The 22,555-nt window shown below is 39.9% G+C and overlaps 1 protein-coding gene across 1 annotated transcript; it reads left to right on the forward strand.

The window, feature by feature from the left end:
- The first annotated feature begins 2,435 nt into the window (after positions 1–2,435).
- Positions 2,436–22,465, forward strand: rgs9a (regulator of G protein signaling 9a). Its single transcript, XM_030408236.1, has 17 exons — positions 2,436–2,649; positions 5,124–5,211; positions 7,327–7,377; positions 7,502–7,608; positions 11,802–11,853; positions 12,242–12,300; positions 14,033–14,109; positions 15,005–15,086; positions 15,245–15,307; positions 17,185–17,214; positions 17,346–17,407; positions 17,645–17,758; positions 18,504–18,619; positions 19,163–19,250; positions 20,019–20,157; positions 20,372–20,454; positions 21,462–22,465. Exons 1-17 carry the CDS (start codon positions 2,581–2,583, stop codon positions 21,616–21,618), a joined length of 1,437 nt encoding a protein of 478 aa, XP_030264096.1. The 5' UTR covers positions 2,436–2,580; the 3' UTR covers positions 21,619–22,465.
- The last annotated feature ends 90 nt before the right edge of the window (positions 22,466–22,555 follow it).

Consider the following 22,555-nt stretch of genomic DNA (forward strand, 5'->3'; position numbering starts at 1 on the left):
AATCCACTAAAATGAAACTTTCACCTCAACTTTCATTAGTGTAGGTTAATCGACATCCAATCCTCTACCACTGAACAGAGACTGAATATTTTGAATATTCAGACTGAATATTCAGTCTCTGTTCAGTATGAGAGGAATGGATTTTGAAGGTTTGGTAAAAACACTATTAATCTCTGGATTCCACTGGCAAATGCTACGTGGGAACAAAATAACAAAAATACAACAAAAAAAATGTACATTACATGCAAAAAAGCACACTGTCTACACTCCACACATAGTTATAGGAATGAATACAAATCAGGGCTACCCTTCCTATAAATTGTATTTATCTATTTAAAAACTATTATAAGATATTGTGTGATTAGCATGTCAAAACGTAGGGAAAACTTCAAATGAGGTTCAGATGAGCCCTTTTATGTCCTTCACATGCATGGTTAGAAAGCATATCTTACGTTATGTGATCTAAATTAAAATGACAGTTTTTCCAATACACGTGAACGGAGCACGAATGAGTGGTCCAGTGGCGGGCAAGGCGCGCTCAAGACAAAGTACGTGGACGCGCCCATGCATCAATGTTTGGGCGGGTCAGACTCATTCCCGTAACATCTGCACTAGACTCTGTAGTGGAGGCCAAAAGCCTGCATAGACAGACTAGATAAAAAGTTTGGATAGTAGCTCAAGACTTCATGGCCAGATGAAACTGTTAGGACCAATGCTAGAATAGGCTGCTACCTGGAACCAGGTTTATTTAGTGGTTTTAGTATTGGAATAAAGTTAATTCATTACCTTGTGCAAACCGCATGAGACATAATTTTGTTAGGGGCCCCTGGGCACTGGGCTTTTAAAAATTCTTTTCATAAGAATTCTGAGTGGAGAGGCATAATTAAGCTTCTCAGCAGATGTTTTAAACATATAGGCCTGCATCAGAGGGTTGAAATATAGGCCTAACCAGATAAAAGATGGACTGATATCAAATTGCAACCACTGCCTGCATCACCCAAATCCACAACATGAGGTCAATTTTTATAGCCACATATGTTTTATGAATAAGGTTTTGCATGAATTGCTGCAACACTTATGTTGACATCATGGCTCAGAACAACCACTCAATATTCAGAATCAGAATCAGAATTTCCTTTATTTGTCCAACAAACGGGGAAATTTCTTTCTTCATTAATTCCTACACAGATTTGATTAAAGCAGCTATAAGAAACTTCACTTTTGTTTTGATTCTGGTGGCCCCTGTGGGTGAAAACAGTGGCTATGAGCACCGACGTCTCTTGTCATAAAGATTTTGATCTGAGTAGCATGTGAATTTGATTTGAAAGCAAGTTGCCCTTTTTAAACACAGCTGTTTGCAGGCTGTGTGGTGATGAGGTAATGTATCTATTTGTGGATATGTAAAATTACTATGATGATGAATACAAAGGAAACTTTGTTTTTAGTGCTGTATCATCAGACTACAGAGCAACTCATTCTCAGGATGTGAGAATCCTCAAGTCATCCTCAGCACTCTGTCCGGAAAATAATTTTAATTTTAGACTTATCCTACCGGGATAAGTTAGAATCTGAACTGATGCAGGCATTAAGTATAGCAATAACCAAAAAACCCTTTTGCTTATGTAGCTCAAATGGAGGCATCAGTATTAAATTGAATAACCAGTTTAAAGTTACCTGTCTGTTTAATGTTTTGGGCGCTAATACAACAGGTGGCTTATTCTTACACATGGCACCTTTAACAAAATAGTAAGGAAATTATTAAATGTAGTTTGACATTTTGGGAAAATTGCTTACTCTATTGCTTAATCATCAAAATTAGTTGATTGATAGGTTACCACTGTCAGTAAACCTACAGTGGTACAGTAAATGGGCCTACAAATCTATAGCTGGCTGCTGGTTATCCTTTTTCAGTATAAAGGATGGAGACTGGGAAATAATTAGCCTCTTTTTACAGATTATTATAGACTCCTGGAAGTTACTATAATCCCAAATTAAAACTGCAACTTGTGTATTTAATGCAGATTAGTGGCATTAATTAGTGAGCTTTAGAGGTGCTGGTAGGTGGATTTAGTTACCTTAGGACCGAGGCTGGCTTTTTTACAGTCTTTGGTCTTCTTCTGACTTTAGCTCCATAGCGTATAAGAGCGGTGTAAATCTGAACATCTAGCTATGAGCAAGACAGAGTATAATAAATGTATTTTCCGAAATGTTAAGTCAGCTTTTTTAACTTTATTGTTTTCCCCAAATTGATTCTAATATATCAAAGCACTCATAAAGCCGGCTTAACTGCCTGTTCTAGCTCTGATAATTAGTCTCTTTTCACACAAGTTTAAAATCCCCCCAGGCAGGCTTCTCTGCAACCATGGGATGAGAACCGAGGCTGCCTACAGCTGATTGGTGGACAAATCCATCCTTCCCATCCTGTCTCACAATCCCCACACAGGAGGAGTGTGTTCAATTCCACTGCATGCTCTCACTTATCTGTCAGCTACTATAGATATTGTAACTGGAATATTTCAAACAAGGATTTTTTATTCTTTTTGTTTTTGCGTCTGATTTGGTTTTCATCTATCCGCAAATATGACCATAAGAACAGCCCGTCCAAATCGGGGACAACATTACCAGCCCCGTATGCACTGCTTGAAAAAGGTAGGTGGATATCATAGTCACTATTATTGATTTATTTTATTCGTACTCAGGCTATTCCATTCGTATTATTTTATCCTAAATTTGATTAGAAGTGTGGACAAGTTTTTAACATTACAGATATATTGATTGTTTAAGTTTTTCTTTCATTTAATTAGACTAAACAGTTCTGGATTACACTGGTATTTGCTTTTATTTCATTCAGAAAATATGAAGAGCAACAATACATTTCGGGAAATAGATAAATTATTTTTTTCCAGTTACAGGAGAGTTTTACACATGAACTGTTTGCCCCCAGAAGAGCAGGGGCTGGTTAAAGATCAACTCTAATTCCACCGTAAAGCCAATTAGCTTTGCTGCCGGCTGCCATCCAAATATACTGAGCAGTTCAGCAGCATATCCTGGCCTGATCTGGTAGCTACTCGGATGAAGATGTTAACTTCAAACACAGTGGCAAACTGAGACAAAAGGGCAGACTGAAAAGAATGGGTCAGTAACAGAAAGAAATATGAAGATTATTTGATTACACTGTAAAATAAAACAGACAAATGGAAAACATTATACATTACGCAAACAGATTTATTAAACAAAAACTATTTGATAGAGTCTTTTGCCCCAAACTGAGCGCACGTATGTCCTCAATGTCTTTCTCAAAGACCTGAACATATGGACAGGATCAGTCAAAACACAACATTGCAACAATGGACAACCTACATGCTGTAGCACCCAACAGAAACAGCTGAATCATAATATAAGACTGTTGATTTAATCTGAATTCCTGCCAACACTCTGAGTGAGAGGCTTTACCCTGTGATGAAGCATGTCCAGGATGTATGCTGTTTGGTAGTGAAAGTGAGATGATCAAATGTCACTGGTGAGTTAAAACCTGTAAATCATGTGCCACAGCTTCCTCACAGCGATGGGATAAATTTGTGTTTCACTGAAAAAAACAAACAAACAAAGAAAAAACCTGACAGAAGTACTGGAAACAATAGCACGATTTAAAATTCTCCTCCATTACAAATAAGAGTCCTGCACTCACAGATAAGCAAATAATCATATTTGAGAAACTGAGCATATGTTTGCACTGCATTTCAAATCTTGTAATTATTGCTGTCAAATAAATGTAGTGGAGTAAAGATAGCAATCTAGTAGTGTGACATCACTGTAGTATAAAGATGCGGAGGATGACGTGTTGGATGGGTGTGTATACGTGCAACAGTAAGAAACCTCAAGTTTCAAACAAATGTTCAAAGTTACATAAACCTTTGACTTACTGAAAAACATTGACATGAACGTTTGATAAAGCATAGCATTAGGAATGGTATTGTGTTTAATGCATCCCAATTGCCAGATATGTACATTCATGCTAAAACACAGATAAGTTCAAACTTAACATTTCTTTATGTTGCTACTTAATGTCCGTTTAGGCTAAATTTTCTACTTTTCCCTCATCACAATGCTGTGTTTATGGCCTGGTTAGGTTAAGGCACAAAACCCACTAGGTTACAGTTAGGAAAACATCACGGATTATTATAAACTACCTATTTTGTTCACCGCTGGAAAAGTCTCCCGGTCTCCTAAAAAAAAAAAAAAACACCTGGATTTGTTGTCACAAGAAACATCTGGAAATGTGATGGCAGTACGATAAGCTAAGATATGCCACATGTGTTTGGTAAATGTGTTTGTGCACTGTGTTTCTTTACAGCAGAAGCCTTTTGATTATGAATAATGTTGCTCTGGTTACTGTAGCAGGAGCTAACTGGCTAAATCTGGCAGCAGTTGTTGCTTGCTATCATAAGAGACACCAGGTCAAAGTGCAATGACAACACCTCTGTCCTGAAAAGTGAATTGAAACAAAATGTATTATTACCAAAAGTGCCGAAATAATGTGAAACTTTGCATGAAATAAAAACAGACTTATGAAAAATTGCATCTTTAAATACTATGTCTATAATTAGATAAAAATGATATTCAATAAAATCCAGTTTCTAGGAAATGAGATATGAAATAACATTTCATTTTCAATTTCCTCAACTATTTTACAAATTGCAGATTCATACATTTATCTAGAGTTTTTTTTTTTTTTAGAAAATGTATTAGTAATATGTATCATTATATATAGCAGCTTATAAGTGCTCAACAATATCTTTTTTATATATTTGATATTGAACATTTAGGGATTCCATACACAATACGTTTAAAACTTGATGATCACTCATATGTCACATATATAGAAATGACTTCATGGCATTTTGATCACACACTGAAAAGTGTTACAATAAAGGTAATCAAATACAGTAACAGTTTCTCGTAGGTGTAACAACCAAGCTTAATTGAGATTTCTCTAATTTATCCTACCTTCTTAAATGGTCTTATGTTGTGAAATGATTTCTTTGTTCACTGAAGAAAACAGGAAGAAAATACATTTTACTATTGTTTATCTAGTGGCTATGTTGCTGTCCTTCTGCTTTCAGCTGGAGGCCATTGTGGTGGAGATGCAGAGTGGGGTCAAGGGTTCTGAGCAGAAACTCAACGTCACTACCATCCCACACGTTGTCGCTGGTATGATGCAGTTCCTAAAAGATTTGAATCGTTTTAAAGTTCATAGGCCTGTATCATTTCATATATCATGTATTTTAAAAGAAATTAATTTAAATGCTGTCAGCTTTATGGGGAAACAAAATCAGTGTGTGCAGGGTCTAAATTACCATGTAGTGACGAACACACAGTGCAGACAAGATTAGGTAGATAGATGTTATCTTCAGTTTCTAGACTGAATACAAAAGATGACAGTGCATTTCCTGTTTGAGCATTACACATCTAGAAACATTTCACGAGACAGCACTCACAATCCTTCAGCACAGACAGACAGGAGACACTGACAGGCCGCCTTGCTGTTTAAGCTGCTAACACAGGCTAAATAAGGCAGCCCACAATTGGATTTGATCTGGACAGTCCTTTAGGAGCAAAAGTAGCTTTTTAATCTGGTCTAAGACCAGTGAGGTAAAGGTCAGCATGAATACACAGGTCCAACACCATCATGTGAACTGGTGCTCTGAGTATAAGCACCTCCTGTGTTAACAATGTGATCAGTCAGAGCAGAAGCCAAGAAGCATGATTCATCCAGAATGATTGTTGCCTGTAGTTAATAGTTTGTGTTGTCATGTCTCCTGGATGATGCTCCCTGTTATTTTGTGCCGCCATTGTCTCTGCAATTAACTTTGGGTGTGATTTCACTTTGCTTTTAAATAAAATAAAAAATGGTTGAAATACATTATTACAATTGACTCAGAGAGTCGTTAGTGAACCATTACTTATGGATAATTGAGCTACAAATGAAATAATACAATTACAGTTAACTTCTCAAAACATAAGAATAACAATAATAACAATACTACTACTAATAACAATAATAAACAACCTTCTCATCATACCACCATATTGTGTTTAGTGTTAATTGCAAATGATATTTTGCATTTATCTGTAAGTCAGATGGTGAACATTGTAAATATTTTACCTTCGCAACATCAGCATGTTGTCATTGTGGACATGTTAGCATTTTGACATTAGCACTGAGCTCAAAACATTGTGCCTAAGTATATAACAAAGTACACATTTAGATTATAGTGAGAAAGAAATGGGAAGAAAGAAAACAATGTGAATGTAGGGTTAGAGTTAGGAATGTTAGGAGTGAATGTAATAACCAAAACTACAATCTGAACGACCTTTTAAAGTTTGATTTATAATTAGATTTTTAAGGTTGAAATTTCAATCCATCATCGAAAGACACAATAAACAACACACATTTTAATTGTTTATGTATCAAATCTTATTTATCACTAACTTTTTTATTGTCATTACTTTTTTACTTACGAGTTTTGTAACTCGTGTCTGATTGCTTTTACCAATGACTAATTAAATGATTGATTTATGATTATAACTAAACACAGTCTGCAGTGTTCTGCAATTCTTTTGGCACACTCCGCACTCCATACACTGACATTTCAACTTTTTTTAAAAGTAAAAATCATAGTAACAATGCCTTTTTACGAGTGTAATGCTAAATTTTATAATTTAAATTAAATTTTCATATACAAATAGTTTGAGGAAAAGCAGGAAGTTCATGGCTTATGTTAATGAAGGTTCTCAGTTGAGGTTCTTGAGTGCTGTCTTCATCCAAGAGGCTTCTTCAGTTCTAACTAACTGGAGGGAAGTTGCAGGCTTTTAAACCCTGTTTGGGAGTGTTCTTTATAGAGTTGTTAAGGACCCGCATGAAGGCCAGTTGGATCAACGACCCACAAGTGGCCCTCTACAACTCAGAGCTGTCCTTAATGACTCTGTAAGGACACTCCCACACAGAGTTTAAAAGCCTGCAACTCCCCTCCAGTTTGTCAGAAATGAAGGAGTCTCTTGGATGAGAGGTGAAACATCTTCAAGAAACTGAAACTGAAGTACAGTTGCCTACGGTACAGCACTTAGAATTTATGGCGCATATAATTAAAATTATTTATACAGTGTAATTTGGTCTTGAGTCTCTAAAGACCTGACGTTTGCACTTAAGGTCTAATTGACTTTTACTGATAGATAACTGATACACAGCCCTCCAGAGACTGGAGACGTTAACTGTATGTGTGTTGTCTGTGCAGTGCTTAAGCTGTAATGTGTGTTTTGATACAGGTAATGATATCATTGCATGGATCGCCAACAAAATGAAGACCACTGTAGAAGGTACAATACTATGAAATTAAAAATTTGTTTAATAAAACATGAGTTTTTCACATGTCAGTTATATTTGAAAGCCGATGTATCCACATGCTGTTCCATTTATTTCCTCTCTGTGTCTATGTTCCAGAGGCTCAGACCTTTGGCACCATGTTAGTGGCCTATTGCTACATCTACCCCCTGCAGAACCACAAGAAGCTGGTCATGTGCAATGACGCCAGCCTCTACCGCTTCCAGGTAAGACAAAATCTTATTTTTTGCTGCCTATAATTGAAATTAGTGTTGCACTCTTAACAGTCAGAGTTTGGAGGATTTTTCTTCACTAAGGCGTCACTGATGTTGTTTAAACAACAGCATCACCTGTCCCTGTGCAGCTAACTGCTGATGTTTTGATGTGATATGTTAAAGATAGTGAAGTACAAGGAGATTTTGGATCACTGTGGTCTTCTATAATGAAATCATGTGTGTGACATATTTCCCATGACAACAGTATTATGGGACAGGACATATTCCAAAGTATTGATTCAGATGTTTATAACAACCTGATATCAATGTGTAAGATGAAGTTTGTTTTATTGTAATATTTGATTAGACTCTAGGTGATGGTTCCCTCTCCGGGAACCATCACCTTATCGCAGTGGAGAGGTTTGCGTGTCCCAATGAACCTGGGAGCTAGGTTGTCAGGAGCCATGTGCTCCCGGTAGGGTCTCCCAAGGCAAATTGGTCTCAGGTGAGGGGCCAGACTAAGTATAGCTCAAAATACCCCATGAGAACTAGAGGTGTGAGGCGAGAGACCCTGCCCAGAGGAAGCCCGGGGCCCACATCTGGAGCCAGGCCCAGGACGGAGGGCCCGTGAGTGAGCGCCTGGTGGCCGGGTCTGCAGCCCGAGAGAGCAACGTGGCACTTCTCCCTCCCCATCCCGTGGACCCACCATCCACAGGAGAAACCGCTGGGGTCGGGTGCGCTGCCACATGGGTGGCAGTGGTGGTGACGGGCCTCGGCAACCCAGACCTGGGCAGCAGAGTCTGACTCTGGGGACATGGAATGTCACCTCTCTTGGGGGGAAGGAGCCAGAGCTGGTGCGGGAGGTTGAGCATTACCGGTTGGATCTGGTGGGGCTTGCCTCCACGCACAGCATTGGCTCTGGATCCAAACTCCTAGATAGGGGCTGGACACTATTCTTCTCCAGAGTTGCCAAAGGTGTGAGGCGCCGGGCGGGCCGGGGATACTCACAAGTCCCCGGCTGAGCGCCGCCGTGTTAGAGTTTACCCCGGTGGACGAGAGGGTCGCCTCCCTACACCTAAGGGCTGGGGGGAAAACTCTGACAGTTGTCTGTGCATATGCACCGAACAGCAGTTCGGAGTATGCGGCCTTCTTGGAGGTCCTGGCTGGGGCCCTGCAAGGGGCCCCAGTGGGGGACTCCGTGGTCTTACTGGGGGACTTCAACGCGCACGTCGGCAATGACGGAGATACCTGGAGGGGCGTGATTGGGAGGAACGGCCTCCCCGATCTGAACCCAAGTGGTGTTCTATTATTAGACTTCTGTGCTAGTCACGGTCTGTCTATAATGAACACCATGTTCGAACACAAGGATGCTCATAAGTGTACGTGGTACCAGAACACCCTAGGTCGTGTTTTGGACACTCGGGTGAAGAGAGGGGCAGAGCTGTCAACTGATCACCACCTGGTGGTGAGTTGGGTTCGGTGGCAGGGGAAATCCCTGGACAGACCTGCTTAGCCCAAACGAGTAGTGCGGGTAAGCTGGGAACGTCTGGGGGAACCCTCTGTCCGAGAAGCCTTCAACTCTCACCTCCGAAGGATCTTCTCTAGCATCCCTGTGGAGGCTGGGGATATCGAACCTGAATGGACAATGTTCAAAGCTTCCATTGTTGAAGCTGCAGCTGTGTCCTGTGGCCATAGGGTCTTAGGGGATCGATGAGATACCACCAGAAATGCTGAAGGCTCTGGGTGTTGAGGGGCTGTCTTGGTTGACACGCCTCTTCAACATTGCGTGGGGGTCGGGGTTGGTGCCGAAGGAGTGGCAAACAGGAGTGGTGGTTCCTCTCTTTAAGAAGGGGGACCAGAGGGTTTGTGCCAATTACAGAGGCATCACATTACTCAGCCTGCCTGGGAAAGTCTATTCCAAGGTGCTGGAAAGGAGGGTCTGGCCGATTGTCGAACCTCAGATTGAAGAGGAACAATGCGGATTCCGTCCTGGTCGTGGAACAATGGACCAGCTCTTTACTCTGGCAGGGGTCTTGGAGGGGGCCTGGGAGTACAATCTCCCAGTCCACATGTGTTTTGTGGATCTGGAGAAGGCATATGACCGGGTCCCCCGGGACGTTCTGTGGGAGGCGCTGCGGGAGTATGGGGTGAGGGGGGTCCCTTCTCAGGGCCATCCAATCCCTATATTCTCAAAGCGAGAGCTGCGTGCGTATACTCAGAAGTAAGTCGGACTTGTTCCAAGTGGGTGTTGGGCTCCGCCAGGGCTGTGCCTTGTCCCCAATCCTGTTTGTGATATACATGAACAGGATTTCGAGGCGCAGTCTTGGTATGGAGGGGTTACAGGTCGGTGACCTGAAGATCGCATCACTGCTTTTTGCAGATGATGTGGTCTTCATGGCATCATCGGCTGTTATCTACAACACTCACTGGATCAGTTCGCAGCTAAGTGTGAAGCAGCAGGGATGAGAATCAGCACCTCTAAATCTGAGGCCATGGTTCTCAGTAGGAAACCGGTGGATTGCCTACTCCAGGTGGGGAATGTGTCCTTGCCCCAAGTGAAGGAGTTGAAGTACCTCGGGGTTTTGTTCACGAGTGAGGGGATGATGGGGCGTGAGATTGACAGGAGAGTCGGAGCAGCAGGTGCGGTGTTGCATGCACTTAACCGCACGGTTGTGACGAAAAGGGAGCTGAGCCGGAAGGCAAAACTCTCGATCTACTGGTCAATCTTTGTCCCTACCCTCACCTACGGTCATGAGCGATGGGTCATGACCGAAAGAATGAGATTGCGGGTACAAGCGGCCGAAATGGGTTTTCTTCGCAGGGTGGCTGGGGTCTCCCTTAGAGATAAGGTGAGAAGCTCAGCCATCCGGGAGGGACTCGGAGTAGAGCCGCTGCTCCTCTGCGTGGAAAGGAGCCAGTTGAGGTGGTTCGGGCATCTGATGAGGATGCCACCAGGGCGCCTTCCTAGGGAGGTGTTCCTGGCACGTCCAACTGGGAGGATACCTAGGGGGTAGACCCAGGACCAGGTGGAGAGCACCTGGGGGATTCCCCAGTCAGAGTTAGCCGATGTGGACGGGGAAAGGGAAGTCTGGGGCTCGCTACTGAAGCTGCAGCCCCCGCGACATGATTTTGGATAAGCAGTTGACAATGGATGGAAATGGATGGATTAATTAGACAGAGATATATTAACACTTATATCGATATAGCAGACTTTCCCTTTAATTTGCTTATGCGACTTTAAATGTAGCAAAAGTAATGCTTTTTTAATCAATTTGTGTCTCAACTTTTTTAAATTGTTGCTGAATTTTTTACAAAGAACTATTGTCCAACCAAGCCAGAATGGCTACCTTTGGAGTCTATAGGGGCACCCCAGTAGCTCCCTGCTGCTGTCTCCTTACCAAAGTGGTCTGGGTTCAATTCCAACCCTGTGCTGCATGTCACACCCTCTCTCCTAACTCCTCAATTTCCTGTATGATAACACTGTGTCCTGGTTAGGTTTAGGCACAAAAAACACTTGGCTATGGTTAGGAAAACATTAAAGTGAGATCAGAATGTAATATCATACATTACAAATGGGAATGTCAGAGACCGTGACAATAATGCACAATCAAATTTACTGCATTCATTCCCTCTAAACACAGGGCTCAACAAGTCATGATGTACATATAGTTTGGTACTCCTGCTAGAGAGAAAATGTATTGACTGCCCCCAGCATATTCAAATGTAAAAAAAGTCTTGTGTTATTTCATTGGTTACTGACTATTATCATGCTCTACTGCACATGGACAGTTACATGGAGCTACTCTGGTAAGCTACAGCATATTGAAACCCAATTTTAAAATGGGTTTCTGAAAGCCCAAACAGAAGTTATGTAAAATTTTCTGTAGTGAACTGAACTTAAATATATCATCAGTTATACGGCTAGAATAACATTACATGCTGGTTTTTTAGCTCATAAAGAGAACCTTGGTTCTTCAGGACTCTTCAACAAAAGATAAGGAAAGTAAATAAACCCAAATGTGACCAGAGCCTGAAGCTTTATGCGGCAAAATGTCCAGAACCTGACACTATGTTATCTGTTGCAAATGCAGTGTGTATGCAACGCTTTGTTAGATGTTGGGTGAAAATGCCACTATCATTAATACATCTTTAGACATTCTACAAATGAATAATTAATACTGTCTTTCTGATCTCAACCTTTTCAGACTCCATACTTCTGGCCTACACAGAAATGGGTTGCAGAGGACTCTGACTATGGTGGGTACAGTATGTCAGTGTTTTAGGATGAATCCTGCAAACTGTTGAGTCAACAACTCTGATTGTTTTTTAAAAAATGGACAGGCTTTTTTTATCTCCAAAACTTGACAAAACTGGAACGAGAGATGCTCTCCGCTCCTTTACTTTAACTGCTAACTACCAAGGCACTTAAATACAAAGTCTAGTCTCAGCAAACATGTACATTAATCAGTTTGATTGATCTATTTCTGCAACCTGTCTGACTCATATGACAGTGATCCATTTTCTTTGACTTTTGGTAAGATTACAAACAAGCAGATATCCCAAATGTTCATTTTATACAATTGTTTGCAGTAAAGCATCATGTGTGATGTGTGATTTGTAATGATTTATTTTTCTCTGACTGTAGCCATTTACCTGGCAAAGAGGAACATCCGCAAGAAAGGCATGCTAGAACCCTATGAACAGGTTTGTAGTAGTTCATAGTTCAAGTATACAAGTAGTAAAATTCTGAGACTACGATTCATAATACTTGTATTTTGCATCTGTTTAGAATGTAACACTATAATTTTCATTACTGAATGACTGAACTTAACAGTGTTAAAAGTGAAACACTGAAATCTTTGGAAATGTCCATGCATTTCAGAATATCTTGGTATTTGATATGTGCCCCTTCAGCATGGACAAGTGTGTGCATAACCTGAGGACTCATGTTATCCCGGCACTGTTTAGATAAGGTTTGTTTAGATTTAAATAAGCAAATGAGAGCCCATTGGATAATTACTATTACTTAATAGATTAATATGTTTCAGATGGCAACAAGTTCTTAAGCCCTAACTGATTCAGTGAGTAGCTTCTCATTTGTTCATGTCAGAAGACATGGAAAAGATGTTACTCTGTTTCAGAAGGGTCAATTTATTGGCCTGCATCAAGCAAAGAAAACAACAGATAAGCAGATTACTGAAACTATTAAAATTGAGTTTAGAACTGTCCAATGCATTATTAAAACCTGGAAGGATAGTGGTGAACCAGTATCTTCCAGAAAGAAAACATCTTGAATGCTTGTGATTGGAGATCTCTTCAACGTTTGGTGAAATGAAAATGCAAGAAATCCAGAGTAGAACTCACGGCTATGTTTATAATGAAAGTAAGACCATTTCAACACTCACAATGTGAAGAAGACTCGGGGGATTGGGACTAAACAGCTATGTAGCCTTAAGAAAACCACTAATCAGTGAGTCTGAAAAAAGGCTTCAGTTTGTTAGGGAGCATAAAGATTGGACTCTGGAGCAATGTAAGAAGGTCATGTGGTCTTTTTTCTTCCTTTATTGCATGGGCATGTTCCAAGATGACAGTGCCACGATTAATCAGCCTCAAACTGTTGAAAGAGGGGCTCAGGGGGAGCATGAGACATCATTTTCACACATGGATAGGCCACAACAGACCTTAACCCCCCTGAGAATCTTTGGGATGTGCTACAATAACTGTATAAGCTCAGTACAAACAGTCACCATTTATTTGGTAAAAGTGTTGGGTATTTTTGAATTAATGTTTTTAGTATGACTGTGCTAAGAGCAATAATAGCCTGTGATTATTTCAGCCTAAATTGTTAAATGTAGTCTGAGGGCACTCCAGTGATTTGGGGGACTTGGGAGAGTCAGATTTAAAAAATGTATATGTATATATTAGGTCAATATCCAAATATACTTTATCCTACTTTTCTAATAATGCAGCTTTATTGTGTCATCATATCCTCCCTGCCTAGTATAACACATTTCGACACAGTCACAGTCCCTGGTTTGCACTGGAGACTTTTTGTTAAATATATATAGTCTCTGAGCTAAATATGCTGACAGTCATCAGGGTCATTTTTTCAGACTTCACAAAGCTGAACAGAGACACAGTAGACATTATTCTGCCGTTTTTACAGCACTGAGTGCTCCTTATGATTCCAGATCTTCACATGTAATGTCAGTGGAGCATCCCTTTATAATTTAATGTGTAGCTATTTTTACATATTTAAATGCAGTTGACGGCGATATTTCATGATGACATTCACGTGAAGCTAAAGGTTAAATGTTTTTACTGGAATCTAACATCTCATGACTCTTTTCAGCTTCTTCTCACTGTAACATCTTTTTGGTTCTCCATGAACAGAGAGCATCACTTCATGTTGTCACCGTATTTCTGTTTTAAACAGGTGCATTACAACCACCTCCACGAATGGCTGAACCACAAGTGGGACTTTATTGTGATGCAGGCCACCGAGCAGTACAAGTAGGTTAACCATTTTATTTTGATAACTTTATTTAACAGTCCACAGGGAAGACAAACAGGAAATGAAGGGAAAGAGAGAGAGATAGGGCTAGCATGCAGTAAAGTAAAGAGCAGAACCTAGCACAGAACTTTCCCACTACACAGGTTTGTAAGACTTGCTAAATGTTGGCACCAAAGGCTTGGTCAGATTCTCATGCTTGTGTATATTTTCTTATTTACATATCTAAATATGTATTTACCTCGAATTATATGGTTAAGAAGTTAGACATTTTTGACAGGCTACCTGTACTTGGTGACCAGTATAATCATTACCAGGAACATTTCACCCATATATGAAAATTCAATCATTATCTCCTCATCCCCATCCCCTCACAGCAAAACGGTGTTACAGCATCCTCCTAAACGACTGAAGTAGATTGGGACTTATTTTAGAAAGCTAAAAAACAGCTGAAAAATGAAATGCTGAAAGCATACAATGGCTGCATCCATCTTAACTCGCGTCTCTGGACGCTGAGAGATCCCAAATTGATTTGAAAAGACGTTATTCACACCCAGTTATGCATGTTCAAGCTTGTGCACCTGCTTCAGACAAGGTGTGCCAACACTTTAAGCTTAACAGTTACAGAGAAGATTTAAATTTGATTTATAAAGGTGTAAACAACATCTTTTCAAATCAATTTGGGATCTCAGGGCCTCTGGAGACTTTGATTATGCTGCACGATGCTGCATCTCTGTTTTGTTGTGAAGCTCCAGAAATGTTGTATGGACTATGAAACTTCACCTGACTCTGCATCAGAATGGAAAGGAGGAGTAATGACTGAATTTTTATTTCTGGGCAAACTGTTCCTTACACAAATTAATTTGGGGTAATTTGCTGTGTGTGTGTGTTTGTCAGGGCTGGTAAGGAGAGGAAGAAGCCGGATCGTGTGGTGCTTGACTGCCAGGAGAGGGCTTACTGGATAGTGAACAGGCCACCGGTCAGTGTGTGTTACACTGTGTTTATCTTACAGTGAGCAATGAACAAAAAGGCCTGGATCCAAATGAATTCACATCAACTATATCTACAGTTGTAGCAGATTCTGGACTCATTATACTTACTATATATTTCTTATGAACCTGTTCTGTGTGGTGCCAGCGTCGTACTCACAGTGCTTTGGACACTGGTCCAGAGCGTCTGATGGATCCCAACACAGATGAGGTAACAGGTCAGTATACACACACACACACACACACACACACACACACACACACACACACACACACACACACACACACACACACACACACACACATGCACACACAGAGTGGAGAGATTAAGGTCAGCTGGTCTTTTAAGAAACTTACTGGAGCTTAGAGAGTAGTACTGCTGGACTGATCTCTGTAGATCCACTTAGAAACGAGAACCTTCCTAACTCGCTCACACCTCGTCTGTCCTCCCATTTGCTTTTCCTTTCTATCTAACCAAACTGAACTTTTAAAACAATTTGCTGAGTTATTAAAAGCAGGTCAAATTTAAGGTTGAGCTTTGTAGAATTGGCAAAATCAATTACTGTACTTGAATTAGTTAGTAATAGTCATTCTAGGTGCCTGTCAGCAGGTTGGATTCTGACTTATCCAGGTTTGATAAGTCCTCAGATTCAAACTTCTTTTTATGGTAGAGTGCTGAGGATGAATTGAGAAGTCTCACAGAAAATGTTAAAAATTATCATCATCATCAAACATATGCTAACTGAGATTTTGCTCTCTTCTACTCACTTATAATCTTCTCAGTCTGCTGACACAGCACATTTTAAAATGAGCTGGTACATGCTGGACATCATAATGTACCAGTGTTAAATGATAATGATAATTAATACAATAATAATAACCATTATTATAATAATAATAAGCATTATTATATTAACAATAGTAGTAGTAGTAGTAGTAGAACAGATAAGGCACGTTGCAAAGAAAACAGTGTTTAAGCATTCATAAAAAAGCTGTTTTAAAAGCATTTGTTTAGAGAAATTATTTTAAAGGTGTCAGTGATTATGGCAGGGAGTTCCAGAACTAAGAGCTCTGACTGTTAAAGCTCTGTTACCGGTCTGAGGAGGCTGCAGTCTGGCTCACTGAGGAGCAGAAATTCAGCTACATCACTGGGAGCTGAGCCATAAAGTGCTTAAAAAGTCGTCAGTGAAATCTTAAAAACAACTCTGAAACTGACCGGTTAACAGGAGCGATTTGAGCTTGTCTTCTTGCATTTGTTCAAAGCTCAGCGGCTAGGCTTTCAGTCAGCTGAAATCCTGTGATCACGTTTGGCTTAAAAAATTAAACAGCCTCACTGGAATAACATCAGCCTCAGCAGCACCACCTCACCCACCTCAGCACAAGTGGATTTGTTTTGGAGTCAGGAAATTACATGTCAAGATTGTTTCATTCATTCCATTTTTCTTTGTCTGGTCTTTTTGTCTTTTCAAACAGATCTTCTTACACTGGTGGAGATAAGAGTAGTGTCAGTGTATCAAGTGTTTTACCCTGATTGTCATTCTTTTGTGTGAACTTCATGTAAACTTGTGTTCCATTTAGTCTTCAGACAGTCTTTCCAGGAAATGGTGACATTGCCATGGTAACAAGGTAAAATAATTGAGACACATCTTCAAAAGCTTGAAATTCAATCTAATTGGTCAAGTGGGGACAATGCTCACAAATTCTACTTTCCTATTCAGAATGCACCTTTACAATACCAGGATCATTTAAATTAAGATCTCGATTTCAAAAAGCCAAGTTTAGACAATTTTAGGAATATTACACAGGATAACATACACGTGTGTGAGAATATGCTGCAAATGTATTTATGTATATATTTGTGGCTGCAATAATCACAGAAAACTACCAAATCAAGTGTCCACTACCCTGGAGGGACTGGTTGTGTTTTTTATTTTCAACCTCTCTGTGTAGTATTAACAGTGGTAGTTTCTTATGTGCAAACACATGGATAGCATCAGAATGTTGCTGATCCTTCCCTGTATACATTGTGATATGAGCCAAACTAAGTGTTCCCATTGAAACAAACAATTTTGTTTTCCTGTCTCTTAGAAAATGAGCTTCGACCAGTACAGACGGCAGGTACGTCATAGTTTTTAACTAAGCGGTGACCTGTATTGAGCTGGAAAACATGGACAGTGAGGAGAATATTTTCTTATGCAGACGTCTGTCTACAAATTTAAGATAACATTTGTATTCCTCTTGTATCCCAGAACATTTTCTATCAACAAGCCATCATGAGGTCAAAGGTCAAATCTAGCGTGTCCCTTGGAGCGTAAGTTCCTCTGGTTTCTTTGAAGCATTTTCTTGTATTCATGACTTTTCATTTGGTAACAGCTATTTAAAAACTGGTGGATCTATAGCTCTCTTAATTAGATTCTTATGTTCGATAAAATATGTAAGATCTTTCAGTTATCAGGATTCAGTGATTAATTCAAACAGCGTAGAAACACCGAAGCAACATATAGGCTCTGTGGATTTCATCGGTCTCATAAGAGTTGTGGTTCTGCAGACTGGTCAAGTACGTCACAACCTACAAAAACCACGACCCGTTCCTGGCTCCCTGTCTACCCAGCAACCCCTGGCAAACAGACAACGACACATACTGGAATCTCAACATGAGAAGGTGAGACTGCTGCATTTTCTGTTTGCCTCTTCGGCTTCACCATCAACTTACTGTTGCAGTCTGGAGTTTTGAGAAAAAAGTGGACTTAGTCAGAATATTTGAATGAGCACAGCTCCCAGGTCCCTCCTTCTTCAGAGGAGCCTGCTGTGCACTGAATGAGCATTCTCCGCTATTTTACATTTAAATTTAAATTTAACATTTAGATTTAGATTTAACATTTTGATTCAACATTAAGATTTAGACTTAACATTTAGATTTAGATTTAGATTTAACATTTAGATTTAGATTTAACATTTAGATTTAATATCTAACAATTACATTTGGATTTTTTAGATTTCACATTGACAGTATATTTTTACAAGAGAAGTAAATACCACAAAGTTCACAAATATTGCTGTAAATCTGGCCAAAAGTAACATTAAATAATTCACATATGTTTTGTTAATGTGGTTTGTCGCTAAATGTGGCGAAAAGTTAATGTTTATTTTAGCATGTACAACTTTACAATCGCGCCCCATACCAAGTGTGTATAGAAATGTCTCCTGAGAAAACATGAAAATTATATACGGCCTTTGTATGAAATTATGTCTTACAATCTGTTGGTTTTCAAGTAAAGAAAAGGTGTGTGACTTTACAAAGAATGCAAAACATATCTTTGGACTGTTTATTTCATCTTTACCATTCAAAACCAATGTATGCATTCTAATTGTGTAAATAAAATGTGGATTTTTATGTTTGTGTCCAGAGTTGAGGTTCCCACTAAGAGTCGAGTGGAGCGCTGGTCCTTCAGCTTTTTCGAGCTGCTGAGTGACCTGCGAGGCCGAGACGACTTCAAGATCTTCCTCAAGAGAGAGTTCAGTGGTATGTGTCATTAAACACATTTTTGTGTGACTCATGAATCTCTTGTGTTGAGGGATGGTGCGTGTTTACAGCTCTCAACACAAGCATCTCCTTTACTTTATGTGGGAACCTCTCTGTTTTAGGCAGCAGTAAATATGTACAAGACTTTATTTTCTTTTCTCATAGTATGGCTAAGGCAGGTTTCGGGCTAGCAGTGCAGATTTTGAATTGTGATAATGCTGCTCCTACCACGTTAGAGATGTGATAGTTTTGATGTTTTCATTCACAATATGTATGGTATGTATGTATGAGGTGCCACAACATGATCTCTGCACATGCAGCTTGCATGAAAAATGGGGACAATTGGGACAGTCTGTTGGATATACCATCTGCCATCCGAAAATATCAGACATACTGCAGCTTAGTTTTCTTTGTGTTCCTAGAGGGGGGTTACTTCTTCAAGTTTCCTTGAAGGAGTTTCCTTCAGTGGGAAAATTATGTTTATGTGTGTGTGCGTGTGTGTGTGTGTGTGTGTGTGTGTGTGTGTGTGTGTGTGTGCACTAGGGGAGAACTTGGCTTTTTGGGAGGCCGCTGAAGAGCTGAAGTTGGGCACGGCATCTTCTATGTCAACAAAAGCTGAGAGCATCTTCAAGTAAGACAAATAAACTGGATTGTTTATCTGTGTATGAGAACATATGTGTGATTTTTATCATCACATACCACTTTAAACAGGCCTCACTTGTAAAAATGTTCTGTCTACATACTGTATGGTGATTGTGCTCTTTCACAGTTGGCAATGAGTTCTTGCTCACATGTCCTTGCTTTTCTTTTACACACTGGTTCTGGTCTTACTGTCCTCTCATCCATAATTCAAAATATGTCAGGCACCACTGCTTAAACAAACTTTCAAGAACAGTGAGTTTCGCGACTGCTTAAAGGATCAGTTCACCCAAAAATTGAAATTCAGTGATTTTCCACTCACAACCTTGCTGTTGGAATGTTGGAAGAAGTATTTCTGGAGCAAAACAGCATTGTAGCATTCTCCCAAACAACTGAAGTAGTCAGGGACTGAAAAACAACTGAAAAAATGTTAAATAAAAAATCAAAAGACATCCTTTATACCCTTAATGTGCTGCGTAGTTTGTGCTCCCACTGTCGACCAGGTACATGTTGACACTTTTTGCTCAGCAGCTCCAGTGAAGATTTTGGCTTTAAAAAGGATGTAGATAAAGTAATTGCTGAACGTTGCTCAGCTATGATGGTACATGGCAGTAGATGTTTATCACCTTTTCCCGGCAGAGCCACATGTGCAATAATCCAGTGAGAAGAGACAAAATATAAAGTATGTATGTGTGTTTGTGTGTGTGTGTGTGTGTGTGTGTGTGTGTGTGTGTGTGTGTGTGTGTTTGTGTGTGTTCAGGACCTTCCTGGCCCCCGGCGCCCCTCGCTGGATCAACATTGATGGCAGGACAATGGGTCTGACAGTGAAAGGCCTGGATCATCCTCACCGCTACGTGCTGGAAGCAGCCCAGACACACGTCTTCCTGCTCATGAAAAAGGTGTGTGAGAAATGCAAAAAAAAGGTTTCTAACCTTTTAAATGATAAGGCCTTTAATTATTATCTATTAGGGTGGTTGATTTATACCAGTAAGTGATTTATGATTCATTTGTGAATCTGTGATACAAATACATATTTTTAGACTGAAATTAAAGGTACTTTTGTGTAGTGAACCTGAGGTCACCTGCAGTCTCATGTGCTTTATTTTGGAACAGGACACTTTCTTCCGTTACCTCAAGTCACCCGTGTACAAAGAAATCCAGAAGAAGGCAATAACCCCTGAGCCTCATAACTTCAGGTAGGTGGCTTTACTCATTCATGCCATACCCTCTGTATCTAGCAAACACTGCACATGACCACACATGTTGAATATGTTCATTTTGGCTTCAAAATATGCCTGCCACGCAAGTGGATGCCCTTAAATCTGATAGAGACTGATGTGGTCATTGTCACCATCATTCACAGAGAATATGGTGCGTTCCTCTTGAAAACATGTGTCTTTTAACTTATTCATATCATTAACGTAAAAAATACTCACTACATTGAACAATTAATTTGGCTATTTGTGATTTAAGAAATGGTTGCTGATAATGTATCAGTAACCTCAACAGATTTATGCTTTTACTGCTTTTACGGGAGCTCAGACCCTACCTTGTGGGAAGTCAGCTCCCATTGGCTCCCATGTAACTCAAAACCAGACTCAAATTGTGCTTGTTGTTTCTCCCCATGACATCTCTCCCCTACAGTTGGACACTCACAAATACAAATGTTATCTTGCTGTCAATGGTTGGGTTTTATGACAGATTCATGACTTAAAGGGGCATTACAGCACATCTTAATTCTTCACTCAGGAAGTATAAATGGAAAAATGCCAACAGGTTAAACAAGAAAGTCTGAGCTGTAACTGGAGGGCTTTACTGTAGGAAAAAGTCCAAATACATTCACATACATGTCAATGCAATTGCAGCCGTAAAGAGACTGAACAAGTCTGTGTGGATCATTGACACGAGTATGCAGTGTTTCTGGATAGGAATGTTGAATTTGTTGCTTTTCCAGTGTTGTAAATGTACCCAAATTTCAGTCTTGAGTTAAAAAAAAAGATACTGTGTTGAAAGACAACTTTCAGAAGTGATTTTCTGGCAATTAATGTAATATCAGATCTGATATTCAGCATTTTTCTAATTATTGAAATAATTTCTGGAGGCCGCACAATTAAAATATGGCATTAGGGCCTGGAGACAAAGTTAGTCTTAACTTCATGTCTGAGAATGAGATTTAACAATCATGTTTCGTTCTCCACCCTAGTCCAGCCCAGTTGGAGCAAAATGCTCAGAACCGAAGCGCGGGAATCCATCCCATCATCCTCTGGCAGCAGGAAGAGGAAGAGAACGCCAAGGCTGCCGCTGCCTCCGCTCCTGTTGATGTCAAGGCCATGATGAGCAAAATAGACAGGAAGAAGTAGAGATATACAGTCGATGTGTTCAGTGTTCAACATGTTATGTCACACAAAGTACCAACACAGAAACCATCCCTCTATTAGGGTGTATACACATAAGGATACTTAAGAATTGGATTTGCACTTCAGTGTCATGCCAATAAATGTTGTTCTGTGTTAGCAAATTATCAAATGAGGAAAACCCAACTTCTGTCATGGAGGTATTACTGAACAGACCTAGGGGATATAGGGACAGGGACAGGCCGAGGGGCCCAAGCATTTCTTGTCAGAAATTCCACCAAAGAACTACAAACAGAAGCAAAACCAGTATCTTGCTCCTATGTAAGAGAGGTTCGGTCCTTTCTCTCACATACAGTTAAAGGAACTTCTCCAGTGACCTGCTCCGAGTAAGTTGTATTTCTATACCAATCATATTAATGTATAAATCAGTATCAAATAATCAAATGTACTTATAAATACATACATGACACATATTTGAAATTAAAGATATCATTAATATTATATAAATTACATTAGCAGCTCTGTCCAAGGTCAAGCCTATTGTTTGTCACTTTTTCACTAGAGCTGATTATATATGATATCTCACTATTGTGTACATTGGACACACTGGCTCGTGTTGCTGCAGTGTGTATGAAAATAGAATACTTGTGGCTGTGTAAGGTGCTTTCTACAAAACACGTTTAATCAGTTTTAAGCTTTACTTTCACTTAATTGTCTGTATGCTGCAAAATACTGAGCCTGTCACAGTCAGAAAAGTGTGTCAGTGTATTGAAGTAAAAGAGAGATGTCTCATTGGACGATGTGTATCGTACGCAAACCCACATTTAATAAATGAGATCAAGATAAAACTTCAGACTTGAGATCATTGTGTTTATGTGTGTCCAATATGTTAAAGAGCTATCATGATATTAGACTGTTGGTTTAATGGAGCATTAACAATTGT

Source organism: Sparus aurata, chromosome 23 (assembly GCF_900880675.1).
Source record: "Sparus aurata chromosome 23, fSpaAur1.1, whole genome shotgun sequence".
Lineage (NCBI taxonomy): Eukaryota > Metazoa > Chordata > Actinopteri > Spariformes > Sparidae > Sparus > Sparus aurata.

What these genes read in the sequence shown, in the direction of transcription:
- rgs9a (XM_030408236.1), top strand. Translation starts at nt 2,581, where the DNA reads ATGACCATAAGAACAGCCCGTCCAAATCGGGGACAACATTACCAGCCC. An exon ending in CAGGCCACCGAGCAGTACAA is followed by an intron (nt 14,110 to 15,004) that starts GTAGGTTAACCA and finishes TGTGTTTGTCAG; the next exon opens with GGCTGGTAAGGAGAGGAAGA. An exon ending in GGATAGTGAACAGGCCACCG is followed by an intron (nt 15,087 to 15,244) that starts GTCAGTGTGTGT and finishes GTGTGGTGCCAG; the next exon opens with CGTCGTACTCACAGTGCTTT.